Here is an 18,174-nt window from a genome sequence, read left to right as displayed (position 1 = left end):
TACACTCACCTGCTCTAGCCGGTCCAGGTCGTCCTCGTCGTAGAGACGCATGTCGAGACCAGGTTTAAATCCTTTCTTGGATGCACTTCCTGACACCTGTCCCAACTCCATCGGACAAACATATTCTTCCCCATCTTCCTGCTTCTTCTTTCTCAGGTTCCCAAAATTGCTGAAGGTAAGTTTCTTTGGCTGTAAAGGGAAAATCAAACAAAAACCCGGATATCTGAGAGAGTTCACATGATAAAAACACCGATAACAGGGATAATTATTTGCCTTATCACAGAGAAAAATGAACAGATGATTAAACTTGAGTAACAAAAAGCAAGGGCAAGCATTTAGCCTTTGAGTATAATGTAAATTAAAAAGATGTTGTCTCAAAAACTAAAAGAGAGAAAGAGAGAACGAGAGAAGAAGGGAATATCATTATGTTCTTAGAACTGTATCTATGAAATACAGTGAACCTGTTCTCTTTGTAGTACATTACATTAACATGAAAAAAATAAAGTAAAAAAAAGACCCCCAAAAAACCAAGCACACCCTCGGCAAATGAATCATGCACCCAAACACGATAAATGACCCTTGCTATAAAGCCCAGGAGAGACGTCTTATTCTTCTTACACCAGTTAGCTATTTAGTCATCGTGAAAAATAAGCCAGAAGCCCCAGTTTCCATTAGACAGGACTTAATGCAAAGTTTGCAACCAGCAAAACAACAACTGCAATGCCAGCAAATGGTCCTGACTGTGTTTTCTTTGTGGGCGAGGCTGCACTGTCCTATACGCTTGTTCTGTTGCCATTAACAGGACTGGCTGTTGCTAAAAGAATTTCCAATCTTTTGCAGAGAAAACTTGAGTGATAACTCCATCTCAGACCCTGGATAGTCCCCTGAGACTATCTGTCATGGAAATGGTGATCAGGCTGATGCCTGGCATTTAAACAGAACCACCTCTCTCAAAGGTTTCCAAACCTGTCACACTCTTAAAAACTTATTTCAGAGACACAGGGACAAAGGGAGGTGGGGGAAGGGAGCGATAGAGAGAGACGGACAGACAGACCGAGGGACAGAGCTATCTCCCAAATGTGGGATCACTCCCCAAAAGCCTGTAACGGCCAGGGTCAGGCAAGGCCATAAGCCAGGAGCTGCGACTGCAACCCAGGTCTCACACACTGGGAGGGACCCAGTTACTGAGACATCACTGTGCCTCCTGGGGTACACATTAGCTGGGAGCTAGAGTCAGGAGCTAGAGCTGGGTACTGAACCCAGGTACTGGGATGTGAGACACAGTTACCTTAACTACCAGGCCAAACAACTGCCAGCAGCCTAACTTTTAACAGAGAAAGGGATATAATAAAGAGAAGATGCTCGGGCAGATGGGGTGGGAAGGGGGGAGGTAAAAAAAAAAAAATAGAATGCAGCACATGGTCTTCAAAAAGTTCATGGAAAATGTGAATTTTGAAAAAACGACACATAGGTTTTAAAATTTTTTGGTATAAAAATACACTTCTCTAGTTTGATTTGTCCATGAACTTTCTGAGCTCCCCTTGTTATTCTACAGAAGCTGGCAAACTCCATCTCCGCATTAAACTGACTGAGGTAAACATGTGCAGCACGGGACTTAAAAGAAGAAAAAGCCACGTGAATCGGGGATGATCCACAAATCCACGCGAACTAGCAAAGCGCCATCCTTGGCGGTTCTACCAGGAGTCATTTCTTCAGCAGCTACTCCTAACTGTCAAGGCTGGTCAGAAATCAGCCAGACGCCTGCCTTGTATCCCTGGTTAATGGATGGGAAAAGCAGGACCAGTGGGAACCCACTCCCCGGCTTGCTGCGTTGGCAATGCGGCAAAGACAGAAGCTAGCTTCGTGCTCCTTGTTACTGAAAACTCTCATAAAAGCAATGACTCGAGCAGAAGCCTTCAAGAACGCGCTCCCTTCGTTACTCTTGAACCTCCAACCCTAGCACAACACTCAATGAACATCCAAGACAGAACCACCGGTCAGCAGGCACAGCCGAGCCTTCGCCCCAGGCAGTCAGGAAACAAAGGCGGAGACCACCTTCACTTTGGCAGTGGCCGTGAGCAGGACGTAGTCCGGCAGCTCCATGGCGTCTCGCTTCTGGTGCTGCGCCTCGGCGCCGATCAGAAGGTTGAAGTGGGTGGCCAGGTGCCTGCGCAGCAGGGTCTTGTTGGGTGGGATGTTCAGTAACTGAGCCATGGTTTCCACGTTGAAACGCGGCTCGAGCACCTGCGGGAGAAGCAAGCTGTAAAAGTGCCGGGCTTGCACTGCGCTGTCTCATTCGCCAAGCTCTGTCGCTGAGGTTATCTCCAGCGACCCCCACGGCCCGCGGGTGGACGGGGCGTGGACTCTGAGGCACTGAGTGAGCTGGTTCTGAAACCCGGGCTGCTGCGACTGCAGCATCAGAGTGCTTCTCTGGGAGTCGGCTTCTTAGGCGGTACTGCAGACTGTGCAGGCACACAATCTGTGCCTTCCTGGGGTTTTAAAAACGCGATCACAGAACAGACGGGGGCTAGCTGTCACTCAACACGGAAGAGAAATGGGTTTAAATCCAATCCTTGATACCAGTGGTTGAAGTCTTCAATTAACACACTTAAATCCAACTGAAAATGGATTCCTGTTAAAATTAAGAGTGGGAATAAGAGAGGGAGGAGATGTACAGTTCGGCATATGCTCCCTGGGACTTACCCCTAAGGGTAAAGCTAAGAACTTGCCATTGGGAGGAGGCATAAGAGCAAACAGGAAACTCGTTTATGTTTCACAGACACTACACACAGTCTGGAGGCAGCTTCACACAGTATTTTCAGTGCACCTGTGTTTCCTCTGTGACCTGTCCCGTGAAGGTCAGGTGTGGAATTTTCCACGGGTGGTGTCACATCGGCTCTTACAAAGTTTCGTTCTTTGCAGCATCTGGGATTCCGGATGAAGGACACCCAACCTGGAACACCCTATTCCTCAGACTAAGGGAGCACCCCGAGAAGCCACGCTGAAGGGGAGGCCGAGTTTACCATGAGCCCGCCGTGGACGCCGCTGCCTCTGAGATTGGGGGCGTACTCCGCCAGGTCCACGGAGCGCAGCCACTCCATCACGCGATGGTTGGTCCACTGCTGAACCTCGGAGGGGGTGATGCTGTTCTGTGGGAGCAAACAACCGCCACCTTCAGTGGCCTGCGTGATCCTCCCCATTAAACCTGCAGGCTCTGCCCCGCAGAGCACCACCAGGCATCCCACGGGACGGCTCAAGGAACGCTAAAATGTGTTTGCCAATCCACAATCTCTCCTTTTTTTAAATCACTTTATTCGAGAAAGAGAATTGGGGGGCGGGGAGGGAGAGGGAGCTGGACAAAAACAGAGAAGCCTACTGCTGTACCTCCTGCAAGAGCTGCAGCTGAAGCCGGGAACCAGTAACTCAATCCGGCTCTCCCACAGGAGTGGCAGAGCCCCAAGTACTTGGGCCATCCCTGCTGTGTCCCAGGGCACACAGCAGCAGGACGCTGGAACCAGCAGGTCTCAAACCCAGGTCCTCTGATGGGGATGCAGGCATCCTAGCAGGGGTCTCACAAACCACGCCAGACGCCCACCCCTGAATTCTCTTAAGGAATTTGTGTCACAGAGTTCCAAGCTTCCTTACGCACTAAGAAAACACTGCTCTAGGAAAGGAAGTCTTCACGGTGATGATTTCACTCTGTGGGTTAGGAGACAGGGACAACACCCACCCACCCATGCACACATACACCCACACACACCCACACCCACACCCACAGCGTGAAGAGCTTCCCCAGGAGACGCTACCTCGTCCGAGGGCCGCCTCCGCAGGCAGTTGGGTTCGAAGTTGTTGATGCGCAGGACCTGGATGGCCCTTTTGATGCTGAGGTGGTGGAGCAGGCTCACAACCTTCAACGACAGCAAGTCATCCTGCGGAAACAGCAAAAGGAGGTGCTCGCTGGGCCCCGGGTGTGAGTGCTGCAGGGTCTACCCAGCCCCAGAACCCCCTTTCCTGTTCTGAACAGGGACCCCAAATTAGTTATTGTTTCCGTGGAAGCTTCCAGTCACTCTGGACTGAAGCACTCACGGGGTCACTGCACAAGGTGCCCTGTTCTGATTTGCTTTTTGTTTGTTTGTTTTCTCAAGTTTTTTTTTTTTAAACTTAGCTTGCAATTTTTTTTTAAGATTTATTTATTTATTTGAAAGTCAGAGTTACACAGAGAGAGGAAAGAGAGAGAGAGAGAGAGGTCTTCCATCCAATGGTTCACTCCCCATTTGGCTGCAATGGCCGGAGCTGCACTGATCCAAAGCCGGGAGCCAGGAGCTTCCTCCGGGTTTCCCATGCGGGGGCAAGGGCCCAAGCACTTGAGCCATCCTCTACTGCACTCCCGGGCCAGAGCAGAGAGCTGGACAGGAAGAGGAGCAGCCAGGACTAGAACTGGCGCCCATATGGGATGCCGGAGCCTCAGGCCCGCGCCCTCCTCAAGTTTGAGAACCATCTTTACAGACGAAGACACTTAATGCAATTAAAGGCATGGCCCAAAGATTTCACAGTGCATGGCTCAGAGCAAACAACACTCACTGATGATCAAAGTTTGGTTTTCTGAACTAAGGCAACTCAAAGTTGCAGAGAAACTCGGAATGCTTGTTGCTGTACTATGCTCTGACCTTACAATTTCTCTAGTTCCAGATTTTTATGCTTGATCTAGCAGGTATTATCCCTAATCTCAGAAAAGCTAGGTCAACCAGCGTAAAGGTTTTGCTGAAAGTTAAGGAGTGAAGACAAACAACAAGTGGCAAGTTAGCCACTCACAACACTGATCAGTGCCTGCCAGGAAAAGCTATCACCGACTCTGAGAACTTGTTCAAACATGCCAACACACAAACAAATGATTTCAAGAGCAGGTGATCTGGGGACCAGGAGCAAGATAAGCACCCCTGTCTCCTTAGAAACACACCCGGAAAATCAACAAGGGAAATACACATTTTAGGCATATCTGCTGATAACACACTTCTTATGAAAGAAAAGGAAGAAAAACCATTTTAATCTACTATAGAAGTGTTTTTCAGATGAAAGTATCAGTCATAGACATCCTTAAGGCTGCTAGCTGAGCAAAAAAATCACATATTAAGATTTTCTGAAAACCACTTTTAGTTAAAAAAAAAAAGCATCCAAGAATATTTTATCCAAGACTGAGACATCCGTTCCAAACACTGCATTGAAGGTTTTCATCTACTACTGTTTTTTTTTCAAATCTGAGTGTATAATGATTATAATGCAAATAAAGTATTAACCTTTGGCAAAATGCTTATAATTTGAAAGATTTTAAAAGGAGGGATTCCTTTTTCATACACTGAAGTCTAGAAAGATTTTGTTTAAATACTTTTAAAATGTTTGGATTTTTAAAAACTTTGTTTTAAAACAATTTGATACACAGAAAAGATGCTAAAGATGGTATAGTTGTAAGTATACCTTTCCCTTATCAAAACTAAGAAATTACTACAGATAATAATACAATCAACTAAACTACAGACTTCATTCCAGTTTCACCAGTTCTTCCGCTAGAGCCCTTTTTCTGTCCCAGGATCTAATCTGGGAGACCATATTAAAACAAATTTTTGATTTAGAATGTCCGGGGTCAAATTTCCCAAGCCAGTTTATTCTTCTTTTGGGCCACACAAACTACCCATGTGCTTCCTGTGGTTTTAAGCCTGTTTCCCTGATAATCTGAGAGGAACACACTCACATCTAGATAGGCAGGCAAATATTTGCTGAATGTGTTCCACATGGAACAGTAAGCTATTATGAGCAGGGATCTGAACAGAGCTTGGATTTAAACCCCTATGGCTTACTACCACTTTCTAATTGTGGAAACGCAGTTTATCTAATCTATCAACTCCTTTGTTTCCCGGTCTAAAAAGTGCGGACAATAATAGAACTAGCCAAAAAGAGTAAGAGTTGAGTATGAATATGAGTAAAATGCTCAGAAGCCCATCTGGGACACTAAGACATGCAATATACAACACCTAATGGCATCATCACACACATGGGGGTACGATGGGCACAAAGGGAAGGACTCTGGTTCAATGACAAGAGAAAGAAACAAGTCTCAGGAGCTGGACTCCAAATGTCTCTTTCCTTCTGTAAAGTTCATGTCCATTTATTTATGAGAGAGACAGACAGACAGATAGAGAGACAGAGTTCCCATCTGCTGGTTCACTCTTCAAATGCTCTCAACAGCTTTGGGGCTGGGGTTAGGAGCCAGGAACTCCATCCAGGTCTCCTAAGTGGGTGGCAGGAACCCAATTACTTGAACCATTATTGCTGCCTTCCAGGGTCTGAATTTGCAGGAAGCTGGAATCAGGATCTGCAGCTGGGACTAGAATCCAGGCACTCCAATATGAGACAAGGGGATGTTAACTGTTAGATCAAATCCTTGCAACCCTAACTTTCTTCGATATTGAGAAATGCATACTTACGCTAGATGGTTCAAACTTTCTACTTATTTCAAGAGGACTGTGATGGTTTGGCACAAAGCCAAGCTCAAAAGAGGCTATTTAAACAAAGAGATCTTAAGAACATCAATAGTGCCATGGAATCTAGAACAAGGTTTCCAGGGAGTCATCCCTCCCACTGCGGCTGAATAGCGAACAGTCTTTCCGCTCACTGGCTGCAAGGCTAGAAACGCACACTAATGGGAGAATGAAGGAAGCAGAGTGAAGTCCAGCTTCCCTCTCCCTTTACCCCAGTCCCAGTGGCTACAGCAGAACTGGGCTGCCAGGAGGAGGGTGAGACTTGTCAGTAACAGCGGTCCAACATGGAAGGGAAAGGCGAAAGGACGTCAGGTGCGAAGGGGAGCTCTTCCGAGCGGTCAGTGCATAGGATGATGCAGAACCCACGAGCTGCCACGGCTTTAAAACTCAGCCTTCTATTTTGAAAATATCTTTATGAGACATAATTCACACCATAAAATTCACCCACGGCACACACTTCCATGTTTACACTGCTGAATATGTAAGGAATCAACTTTCTGGACAGCTCAGGGTAAATTAGCCTACACAGGGATTTGACGACATCCTAAGGCTGTTGCAAACACCAAATCCTGCAATGTCAACCTCATGGGAAATATTCCTGCCCACTCCTCAAGGTAAAGCGACACCCTCAAATTCTGCTGGGAGTCATTCTGGAAACACGGTATTTCTGTGCTTTCAGGCAGAAAACAGCTTTCCTGCCCTAAAGCCCAGAGTGAATCACTTACAACGGTCATGTAATGTAGCATCCGACCATCAACCAGTCCTTCATCAAACTGGGTCTTGTACTGGGGGAGGCCGATATCATCCAGCCATCCTGAAAGGGAGTAACAGTGTCGTTACGGGGCCCAGGAACACCGATTCCTGTGAGCACCCCGAGGAGGCAGCAATGCTGATTTTTTTTTTTTTAACAACGAAACCGTCTTACTAGTGACCCAGTTGAAATCCAGCTTTCCGTGGTTGGTTTCTTCCTCGGATCCCAGGGCTTGCAGAGCCAGCTGCAGCTTCTTTCGATGAAGTGAATGCTTGATCCCAAGTTCCTGCGACAAGAAGCAGCAGCCCTGACTTTATAACTCTATCCACATGGGCTGGAGGCCACTGCCCGGGGCTGCAGGCTCCTAGCATCAAAGACCCAATTCCAAACAAAGGACAACACTAACTGGGACAAATCAAATGTTGCTGAACAAGAGACCCCCTAGAAAGCCAAGACCGCCATTATTAGTGTAACGAGCTGCTAAGACATTCCTCAGTGACTCATTTTCTTTGCAAGACAGGAACTGCAGCTTGCCTAAGAGCAATTTTACTCTTTTTTGTGCAAAATGCTACGTGATTGGGAAGAAATGTTCAACACTGGGACGTAAAATGTAGGGTACTATGTTTCTCCTTTGCCATGTGAAGTAGAATTCCACAATGAGAAGATAAAGCCACAAAGCGAGTTTCAGTGGCAGGAGTTTAAGGTTATTACGGCCATAACATTATTTTTCACTTAAGTGCCTAGCTGTTTCTAAGCATCCCATAAGGGCGCATCAAGACTAGCTTCTTCCTCTAAGGTCAGGAGATAAGATAAGAAAGAAGCAGCTGGAAACCCACACTTTTGCAAGAGCACGTACTGGCTCCACCCACACCATTTTCTGGAACAGGAGACAACCCCACTTTGCTGTCTGCTTTCTCTTAGGGTCTGTTTCGTAGACAAAGCAGGGAAGCAATCACCTTTTCTAGATCTTGCTGAGAAGCTTGCAGAAGTGTTTGGCCAGATGCAATCCAGTGCTTGCCAGAATTCAGGTAGGATCCCAAGCCCTGTTCCACAAGCCAGTTGCACACCTGCTCCTTGGTCCACTTGGCAAATGGCATATCCAAGTCACTACAGGAAAGTGAACAGCCGCATGACAAGCAATTCGAGGCCAATCCATGGCTTATCACCAGTTTCGAACAAGTGTGCATTCAGTAGATATGGACACTGCCTGGAGATACTGCTTGCTTGTTAGTGTCTAGCTGAAGGCAGAAGTCACGCTGGAGTTGAAAATTACTCTAAGACCACTCGCTTTCTATCTAATGATACCACAGAAGATTCAATGTCCTTCCAAAAGAACGTGTTTTACAGAAAACCATGGAACTGAACCAACGTAAGCCATTGTACCCATTTCAAATAGTGCTGCTGGATTGGATTCCCAAACAGAAATTGCTCAGATTAAAAGAAGTTCAATGAGGCCCACACTGTGGCGCAGCAGTTTAATCCCATATGTGTGCCAGTTCGAGTCCCGGCTGCTCCTCTTCCAATCCATCTCTCTGCTATGGCCTGGGAAAGCAGGAGAAGATGGCCCAAGCATTGGGCCCCTGCACCCATGTGGCAGACCTGTAAGAAGCTCCTGGCTCCTTGCTTTTTGGATTGGCTCAGCTGCTCAGCTCCTAAGCTCTGGCTGTTGCAGCCATTTGGGAAGTGAACCAGAGGATGGAAGACCTTTCTCTCTTTCTCTCTCTCTCACTGTAACTCTGCCTCTCAAAAAAAAAAAAAAAAAAAAAAGTTCAAGTGTAACTTTAGCAGAATTATGGTTCCTCTCTAGATGGCAACTGACAAGACGAGGGCAGTATGCCATCACTGAGGAGAGGAGAGAGAAATCTAAGCAAAATTTGTCTTTTATTTAGACATACAGAAAGTGGCCCTGTTTGGAAACAAATGTAAAGATCAACAAAACTTTCTTTTTCTTTCTCATTTTTTCTTTTCTATTTAACAACACAAGGAGGTTCTCTCCAGTGTTCAAAGGAAACAGATGGCAAATGAGACCATTGGTATTTGAAGGTCAGAGTCTCCTTCTGAGCCAAAGTCGCCTTGACCGAAACAGTGTTCCGCCTGTGTGGGAGGGGCTGTGTTTAAAAGCCTTCCAGCCCATCATACAAGATTTAGCACCAACGCCCTGGACTCTATGTTTGCCAACCCCACCCTTTTATGTTAGTAGGTTGGTGTAGTAGTTCCAGATCACCTCGAAACTTTGACGAGAGCTGTAGGGAGTTTTTAGAGTTCTTAACAGATCAAACATTACATAGTGTTGATAAAGCCAAGAATTCTTATAGGATGTATGGCTTTAAGTGCTTTCACAAACTCTATTCATCACTACTGTTTACCAAGCAGTTATTATTTGCCAGATGCTTAGCACATATTAATTGGTTTAACCTGCATTATCACCTTTGAGGGGTACCTATGGATTACGATGATGATGATGATGATGGTGAAAATGATCAGTAAAAAAGGGCATTGAGCATGGAATCATTGCTCCTCACAGTCACCCAGTTTAGAAAGTGGTAAGGCCGGAAATTAAATCTGATCTGAGAGTCTGACCCTAGAAGCTACTGTTAACCACTATGCTGTCCCATCTCTCCAAGGCTCTGCTGTATAGGACATCTAATAAAATTACTGTCTATGTGAAATTCAAGTTCCCAAGCCATTCCAATAGAGAGGTTGCAGACACTTTTGCTCTGACTTCTCATCTAGCTCACACAGCCCGCACTTTCAGTATCACTGTTCATCAGTCATTGCCAAATCTCATTGCTCTAAAGATAATGGACCTTGTCACTACGCACAGTGGCAAGGGACAATTCTGACTCTTTCACCTAGCGACACGGAGTTGAGTATGCGTTCCTTGAAATGCTTTTACCAGAGTGTTTCAGAGTTTGGATTTTTTTTTTTTTTTTTTTTTTGACAGGCAGAGTGGATAGTAAGAGAGAGAGACAGAGAGAAAGGTCTTCCTTTTTGCCATTGGTTCACCCTCCAATGGCCGCTGCGGCCAGCGCATCTCGCTGATCCGAAGCCAGGAGCCAGGTCTCCACTTCTCCTGGTCTCCCATGCGGGTGTACGGCCCAAGCACTTGGGCCATCCTCCACTGCCTTACCGGGCCACAGCAGAGAGCTGGCCTGGAAGGGGGGCAACCGGGATAGAATCTGGCGCCCCAACCGGGACTAGAACCCGGTGTGCTGGCGCCGCAAGGCGGAGGATTAGCCTGTTAAGCCACGGCACCGGCCCAGAGTTTGGAATTTTTACATATATATAATGATGTATCTTGGGGGGAATGAGTTCCAAGCATAAATACACCATTCACTTACGTTTCATACGCCTTTCACAACAAGCCTGACAACACTGTTAATGCTCTTACACTGAGACCTGCCCCCGTCACATGAGGTCAGGTGCGAGATTTTCCACTTTCCACTTGCCATGACCTAGGGAGCTCAAAAGGTTTTGGATTTTCAGATTAGGACTGCTCACCCTTTCCTTTTTTTTTTGCCAGGCAGAGTGGACAGTGAGAGAGACAGAGAGAAAGGTCTTCCTTTTGCCGTTGGTTCACCCTCCAATGGCTGCCGCGGCCGGCGCACCACGCTGATCTGAAGCCAGGAGCCAGGTGCTTCTCCTGGTCTCCCATGTGGGCGCAGGGCCCAAGCACTTGGGCCATCCTCCACTGCCTTCCTGGGCCACAGCAGAGAGCTGGCCTGCAAGAGGGGCAACTGGGACAGAATCCGGCACCCCCGACCGGGACTAGAACCTGGTGTGCCGGCGCCGCAGGCGGAGGATTAGCCTATTGAGCTGCGGCGTCAGCCTCACCTTTTCCTAACACTGCAGGTGCTCACGAAGACTCAACAGATGGGCAGAGACACGAAAGTCCATGGGTTTGGCTCCTCTTACCTGTTAGACTGTCCCAAATCTCGAGACCAACCCAGTCGGGGCCCCGCTGTTGCCCTTGTCCCTCCTCTTTTGAATTCAGGCTCACACATGTCATCTGGGTTGAATGTAGTGGACTGACTTCTCCGAAGTCTGAAGAAGACACAACACACGTTGCTGTGTATTAGACCTGAGGAGGCCTCGGGCTTGTTCATTAGAGCACTGACAACTGGTATATGCACCTGAGCCACTCCTCGCTATACGACGTTAACACAGGTGATCTGAATGGAAACTGTAACTGAAGCCAAATGAGTGCCCGAACCCCAATCACAGAAGCCTCACAATTTCACACCCACCTTCAGCCCACGTCCCATCTATTCCTATGATGAGCAACAAATAAGACAGGACCCACGCAACTTGCTCCTTTGTACTTACTTTCCAAACAGTTTCATGATACCTCTGGATTTCTTTTTGGAATCTGGAGATGGGGGAGAGATCTGGAAGGGACTGTGCCCCTGCGAATCTTTTGGCCGAGAAGATGTACCAGCCAGATCCAGGTGCTCGGATGCCTCCTTTTCTGTCTCAGCTATTCCAAGAACAGAAGAAAGACTCGATGAAGGGTAAAATAGGGTGAAACACAATTTGATGCCAACCTTTTTGGTTTTAGCCAATTAAGAATTTTCTTCCGTTGGTCTATAAATGAGTGACTTACAAAGTGCTCCCTGTAAATGCTAAAAATGGAACACGATCCTATGGAGTCTCAAAAGCAGAACACACTTTGAGACCAAAACGATGTGACAGTATCACTGTCATCTTTCCTTGGACGATGTGAATTCATAATGAAATTATTCTCAGTCCTGCGGTAGTGCCTGGGTCAATCTTCAGAGTCACCGTCTCTTTCACTTCTAGCCTGACGCTGTCCTACGGCACTCGGCTGACCAGCGCCTGTTGGCCACGGCACCCTCTTGTATGCTCTTCCTCCTCCACCCCATGATTCCACTCCATGCTCCCCGGCAGGACCTCTTGCCAGCTCACCCACTCTGGCTCAGCACTCACAGATGGCTTTCCTCATTTATAAGCAGGTGCTGTATAAGCCTCAGGGCTCACTCATTCATTCTCTCTCTCTCTCTCTCTCCAATCCCAGTGTCTCTAGGGACACACTACCAATTCAATGTGTCCAGAGACTCTGGGATTCCCCAAGTCCACCCAATTCTCCTGAAAGTCTTCTCTCCCTCATGTTCTCTCACTTGATATTTAATTAACTTTAACCAATCATCTCCCTGACACTCTTAGCTCAAACTCTTACGTCATTTTCTTTGTATTCCTTCCTCTCCTCTGGCATTTGTAAGAGATCCATTACTGAATTCTAGCAATCCTTTAACTAAGACGTTTATTCCAACCTATGATGCCCCTGGCACCCAGACAACCATCATTGGATATGCCTAAGTTTTTCTTCTCATAGAAAAGCACTGCCTGTTGATTTTGCCTTCAAAGAACAGTACCCACATGCGCCATTCCTGGCTCCCCAGGCATTAACTATTTTAGTCTTTCAGCTGTCTCTCTGTGGAACAGCATGGGTTCTTCTAAGACATTTTATACTTTACAAAGGAAAAGTCGCACAAAAACCCCAGCACAGGGTTTCAGCAGGAGTCCAAGTCGCAGAGGCTGCCTTCTCTAGGAAGCAGAGCTGTGACTGACTACAGGTTATGGTAAGCAGCATTCGCCTCTTAGCACTGGCAACACAGCTCTGAGAAAGACGCAGAGAGATGCATTGCCAAACAGTCGCCTCGACAGGTCAGTGGGTTGTGTGTGTCCGGTGCTCGTCCTAGGCTTTTCCAACTACAAAGTGAGAGAAGCCACTTGTGCTGGGTGCGAGCGTGGCTCTGCGGACGTCTAAACGAGGGACTAGCGCCTGCTGGGAAAACCTAGCGGGGTCTTTCCACCGCACACCACTGCCGCGATGGGCATGGCTACTCCCGAGGATGCTGCCTCATCTGCCCTCACCCAGAAGCTATACAGGACTTTTATTTTCAATTTTTTATGTTTGCCTGCTGTACCTTAACATCTCCTAAAATCACAAGGGCGGGGGACGACTCCATAGACAGCCAACCTGCACAGTCACCCCTGTCCTCGCTGGGGCTGACTTCCATCTTTGAAGCAATAAGCTATCGGAAGGATGCTCCCCTAGGAGCAGCATGTCTGAAAAACGACCATCTTCCATGTCTTCCGTCAACCCCTCTGGCTGAAAACCCTTCCTCTCGGAGGCTGGGGAGCCCTGGGCAGCTAGTGCGCGGTGCTGTGCTACCAAGGAAGGGCGCACCAGGGCGCCCCTGCAGCATCCTCGCACGCCTGTCCTGTGCTCTGACGGATGCTGTCACTTCCAGGTCCGCTTGGAGCCCCTCACAGGTGTCAGTCATTAGCATGGGTTAAAACAGCGTTGGGGCCTGGAAGGCTAAAAGGAACATTCTGGAATAAACATCTCTGCTTCCTGTTGGCTGCCGGCTCGCTGTCTAGAGAGATCACAGACGGCAAGAGCAAGGGTTAGAATGTTCCGGAGCACAGCGCTGGCGGAGGGCTGGCATGCACGGGGTACGATACCTAGGGTGGGTGCACTGGCACTTCGATTACGGTCTTCAGAAATCCCCACAACGCACACAATCACACGCAGCCCAACGGAGAGAACACAGGGCGACAAGACGGAACACGGATCAGACTCCCGGCAGGGCCGCACCGGGCGGGCGGCCACGGCGCGCCCCTGCCGTTACACGCAGGCTCCACAGGGGACGCTGAGGGGGCCGAGAGCAGGCTGCGGGCCTGCGTGTCCGCTGCGCACCGCGACACTGACTCCTCGCCGCCGTCTCCCCGCAGCCCGCCCCCTGCCCGGCCCAGAGGGACCATGGCGGACGCCAACTTCCGGGAGGCCAGGGCGCAGGCGCGGCGGCCATGCCACACGTACCCAGGTTCGGCGCGCTCGCCGTCCTCTTGCCGCTTTTGATCTTAAAGAAGCCCCGGCCGAAGGAAGACCTGGCTTTCCGAGTGCCGAACGGGTTGTCGTCGGCGGAGGCCTCGTGTCGCCGGGTTGGGGGCGGCAGGGTCGCCACAGGGCTGCTGTCCCCTGGGGCTGGCTCCTGTGGTGGGGCGACAACCATGGCCGGCGTGGGCGCGTCAGGACCGGTGCAGAGTCACTCACTGCCGGTACCCAGCGCTACCCCAGAGCAAGGGCATCGGTCCCCAGCTCCCACACCAGCAGTGTGGGGAGAGTCTACTCCAGTTACTGTCTACATCCTTCTCGAAGAACCACAGAACCACCCGGTCATTATTCATGTTGAGCTGTCAGCTGCATTGGCAATGAGCACCATAATACGTTCTGCAGTGTCAGTCTTCAAAGATGGTCTGCTGGTGTGCCTCATTTCTCTCATTTCTCTTGCCCTATGGTTTTATTATTATTATTATTATTATTATTATTATTATTGCAGAAATGGAGAGAAGCATGACGGGTTGGAAGGGCACAAGTACTGGTCATAGTGACTAAGTTGGCACAACCAGTGGTATTACTGTGTGTGTCCCCAACACTGATGACCAAGTCTTAGACATTTCCCAAACTCACAGCACACAAAGAACTTCGCTGACGGCTGTCACCACTGACTGTGCCCCGCGAGTTCTACCCACACAGGACACTCGGGCACTGAGGGCCCAGGGTCATGAGACAGCATCCAGGAGCAGCCTGTGCACCCGACTGGCACCTTTACAGGGTCACACTGGAGAATCAGCAGAAAGAACCAGAGCCCGTGCTGACGTCTTCAGAGGTTCCCAAAGTCTGCCTTAGATGCACAATAGTTGCCCGGAGTGAACGGCCTGGGATCTAAGAGGCGGGCTCTCTGTGCAGCCTCAGGAAGCCCTGTTAGGCTCACTGAGAACCACAGGTAGCGCTGTGAGCTCAGGGTTTTGTCTTCGTGTTGTGATCACTTGAAGAGGTGACCGTCACACAATGCAGAGAACCACTGGCATTCGGCACACCCCGTGTTGTGCTGCCGCCACCATGTCCCGGGAGCTCCCCGACACTGTCAGCTCCCTCTGGTACAACCCCTTACCACGAAGCAGTTTCTCCCCATTCTCCTCCCACGACTGGCAACCCACCGATCGGCCTCCCGTCTCTCTGACTGGTCTCCTCTGTGTATTTCCTACCATAGAATCACTTCTAACGCAATCTCAGTATATGGCGTCTTTCACCTAGCCTGACGCTTCTGAGGTGCTGGGGGTTTTGCTCCACTGGAGACATTTAAGCAATTCACATGTGATGGATGTGGAACACAGTTTTACATTATTATTTGGATATAAAAGTTACCTCAGATGGCTTTGAAAGGGACTCCTTCTCCTGTTGGGAACGACAATATACAAGGTTGTTGTTATACATTCAGAATTTGTCACATACCCTTCCATAAATTAAAAAAAAAAATCACACGTACTTCTACAAAATCTTAGTTTCACTTATGTCTTACAATGCTTATTAAGTCTCTATTTGGGGTTTTATGTGCTGCTTTCAACTCCACATATTCATACCTCTTAGTAGCTATCATAACTGTGTTATCTAATAGTTTTCCATTATGAAAGAAACCGCAAATTCTTCTTAAGAGTGTTCTTTCCAAAACGGGCAAAGATGAAGATCCCAAAATATTTTCTTCTCAGGGTAACAGACTGAAAAAGAACTCACCCCTTCTGCTGTCTCTTTCTTCAGATTGCCCAGGCTGCTGGACTTTTGCAGACTCGAAGTTCTAAAAATAACGATAAGAATAATTCGGATTAATAGTAAGTGGCACTGGTGCCATTGCTCCTCAGCAGAACATCTTGGAAACTGCGTGTGGGTTGACTCCGAGTAATAAAAGACAGTCTGGACTCAGGCAGCCACTTATGTGCTTAACTAAATTATAACACCGAGTTCTTTCCAGAGCGGGGGCGGTTAACTGTCCTGCCAATAGCGCTCAATGTCAGAGGAGCTGGAAAAACACTTAGCACCCTCCTTGTGATGTCAACCCTTGAAAATAAGCCAGGGTTTGCCATAGACTAATGGTACAGCCTCTGCATCCATACTTATCGATCTATTTATCTCCAGTTCTTCTAACGCAAATAAAGAATGCAAGTTTTCCCTTTCGAGTCACAAAGTTAGCGTTTTTCGACAAATTGGTTTTTTTTGTTTGTTTGTTTGTTTTGTTTTGTTTTGTTTTGTTTTGCTGTCTGCCAAGGCAACTCATTGTAAATTCTGACCAAAGCATAACAGAGGGACCCCAGTTGCTGCTTGCAATATCCCAGGGAAGCCATGTTTCACCATAAACATCTGAAAATCTTTCACATAATCCGTATGTTATTACACAGAGCTGTTCTCACTCAAAAATTGAAGGCAGGGGTATGTGACCAGTTTGAGGAGAGAGAGAGAGACAGAGACAGAAAGTGATACGCTTGCTCTAAAAACCAGAATAATACACAAAAAGCTCTGAAAAGGCATTTCGTTTGCACTTACGTACATGTAAGTTGCTAGAAGCACCTACTGGCAGAAGAAGTCAAAGATAAACACTGAGCAAACATCTCATCCTCGAGCACTGCTCTGAAAATAGACTTCCCTAATGCAATGCAGACAGTAACTTGGATAAACACAGATGCTGGGTCAGTTTATTACATCGAAAGTGCAAAAATAAAATCCTTTCAGCTTTTTTCCAGCCTCACATCATTCTCTGCGATTCTTCTCTGCTGGTCTCAAAAATGTGAGTCCGTACAGAAATGCATTAAAAGCGCTAAACTTCAGAGGGAATCTAAGAAAGATCTGCAAACACCTGGCCTGAGCTGACGGTCCAGGGTGAGTATTGCTGAGCAAATTTATGCCCCATACGCAGGCCTTACGCAGCACCAGGTAATTCATTAACTCAACAGCTTCAGCCGCCCACTGTAACACTGGCTACTGTTGGGGCAAGGGTGCCTCTCTTTCTCAAGTTTCAATCCCATTCAATAAAATAAAACTTACAGAAGACCATCAGACAGTTGGGTTTCAGCAGCATTGCCAAGGGTTATTTCCCCATCGCTAACAGACAAAAGAAAAAAAAAAAGAGATTATTAACTTCACAAGTAAAAGATCGTATCTATTCTAAGGGAACAGAATTGTCAAAAGTTTATACGAAGGATGCTATTTCTAGCTTGTGATTTCTTCTATGGTATTTAATTTTGCCCAGATAAGATTACATAATTTATCTGGGAATATGTTGGCCAAAAATTCTATTTGCCTACAGAGAAACCAGTGCAACCCTTTTCCTCTCCTTCTAGGGCCCCACATGGTATGTGACAACTACCATCCTGCCTGTAATCCTTTGAGGGTCACTTATGACCTAGGATATGAGACCTAACTTCCTTCAAATCTCTAACCTGACTGCCCCTCACCACATCCCTGGCCCAGTTTCCTCTCCTGTGACTTCCTGTTTCACACCTTCGACTTCAAGGACACAGAACCGAAAATGGGTCCCCCTCCCCACATGTTTTGCTATTTCTTGTTGCTCTGGGTAGAAAGTTCTCTCTGTAAATAAATGCCACAGACGTATCACATTGCTTTTGGTAGATTGACTTTTTCGAACATTTACGTTGTGATGTTAGCTCCTAAGTGACATACTTCTCTTCGAATGAAGCTTCCGGCTTGGAAGGCAACTTGACTTTTTCGGAAGTTTCCATGCTTACAGGTGCTGGCAGTAATGAAGGAATTGTAACTTGCAAGGTGCTGGTGTGGAACTGTAAGATAATTATGAAAAGTAAAAAAAAAAAAAAAAAAAAAAAAAAAAAAAAAAAAATCACAAATCAAACCACAGAGACACTCGACGTGAATAAGATGATTACACAGTCTGTGGATAAAACTCATACACCATGTTTAGAATTCTATTCTTTATTTCTACTTCAGAATAGAAACACCTACATAGAGGTGTGAATCAGAGAAAAGAGGAAGGCAGTTTTTGAACTCAGTTCTGC

General features: G+C 47.4%; 1 protein-coding gene across 8 annotated transcripts in view; it reads right to left on the bottom strand.

Moving 5' to 3' along the window:
* PPFIBP1 (PPFIA binding protein 1) overlaps positions 1–18,174 on the bottom strand; it is a 180,300-nt gene that overhangs the window by 2,110 nt on the left and 160,016 nt on the right. For 5 of the 8 annotated variants that reach the window (XM_062194982.1, XM_062194984.1, XM_062194987.1 and 2 more), the window contains 15 exons: positions 17,825–17,940; positions 17,189–17,245; positions 15,887–15,947; positions 15,521–15,550; positions 14,132–14,303; positions 13,774–13,806; positions 11,611–11,761; positions 11,200–11,328; positions 8,241–8,391; positions 7,459–7,570; positions 7,259–7,347; positions 3,807–3,929; positions 3,024–3,149; positions 2,056–2,244; positions 10–189 (listed from right to left, as the gene is read on the bottom strand). In XM_062194982.1, the coding sequence (XP_062050966.1) occupies positions 10–189; positions 2,056–2,244; positions 3,024–3,149; positions 3,807–3,929; positions 7,259–7,347; positions 7,459–7,570; positions 8,241–8,391; positions 11,200–11,328; positions 11,611–11,761; positions 13,774–13,806; positions 14,132–14,303; positions 15,521–15,550; positions 15,887–15,947; positions 17,189–17,245; positions 17,825–17,940 (1,719 nt within the window). The remainder of the gene's footprint in view (positions 1–9; positions 190–2,055; positions 2,245–3,023; positions 3,150–3,806; positions 3,930–7,258; positions 7,348–7,458; positions 7,571–8,240; positions 8,392–11,199; positions 11,329–11,610; positions 11,762–13,773; positions 13,807–14,131; positions 14,304–15,520; positions 15,551–15,886; positions 15,948–17,188; positions 17,246–17,824; positions 17,941–18,174) is intronic. The other 3 variants (XM_062194989.1, XM_062194985.1, XM_062194988.1) reach the window with 1 other exon arrangement.

Source organism: Lepus europaeus, chromosome 6 (genome assembly GCF_033115175.1).
Source record: "Lepus europaeus isolate LE1 chromosome 6, mLepTim1.pri, whole genome shotgun sequence".
Taxonomy (NCBI): domain Eukaryota; kingdom Metazoa; phylum Chordata; class Mammalia; order Lagomorpha; family Leporidae; genus Lepus; species Lepus europaeus.
The sequence above is the reverse complement of the archived record's forward strand: the minus strand, read 5'-3'. Positions and strand labels throughout refer to the sequence as shown.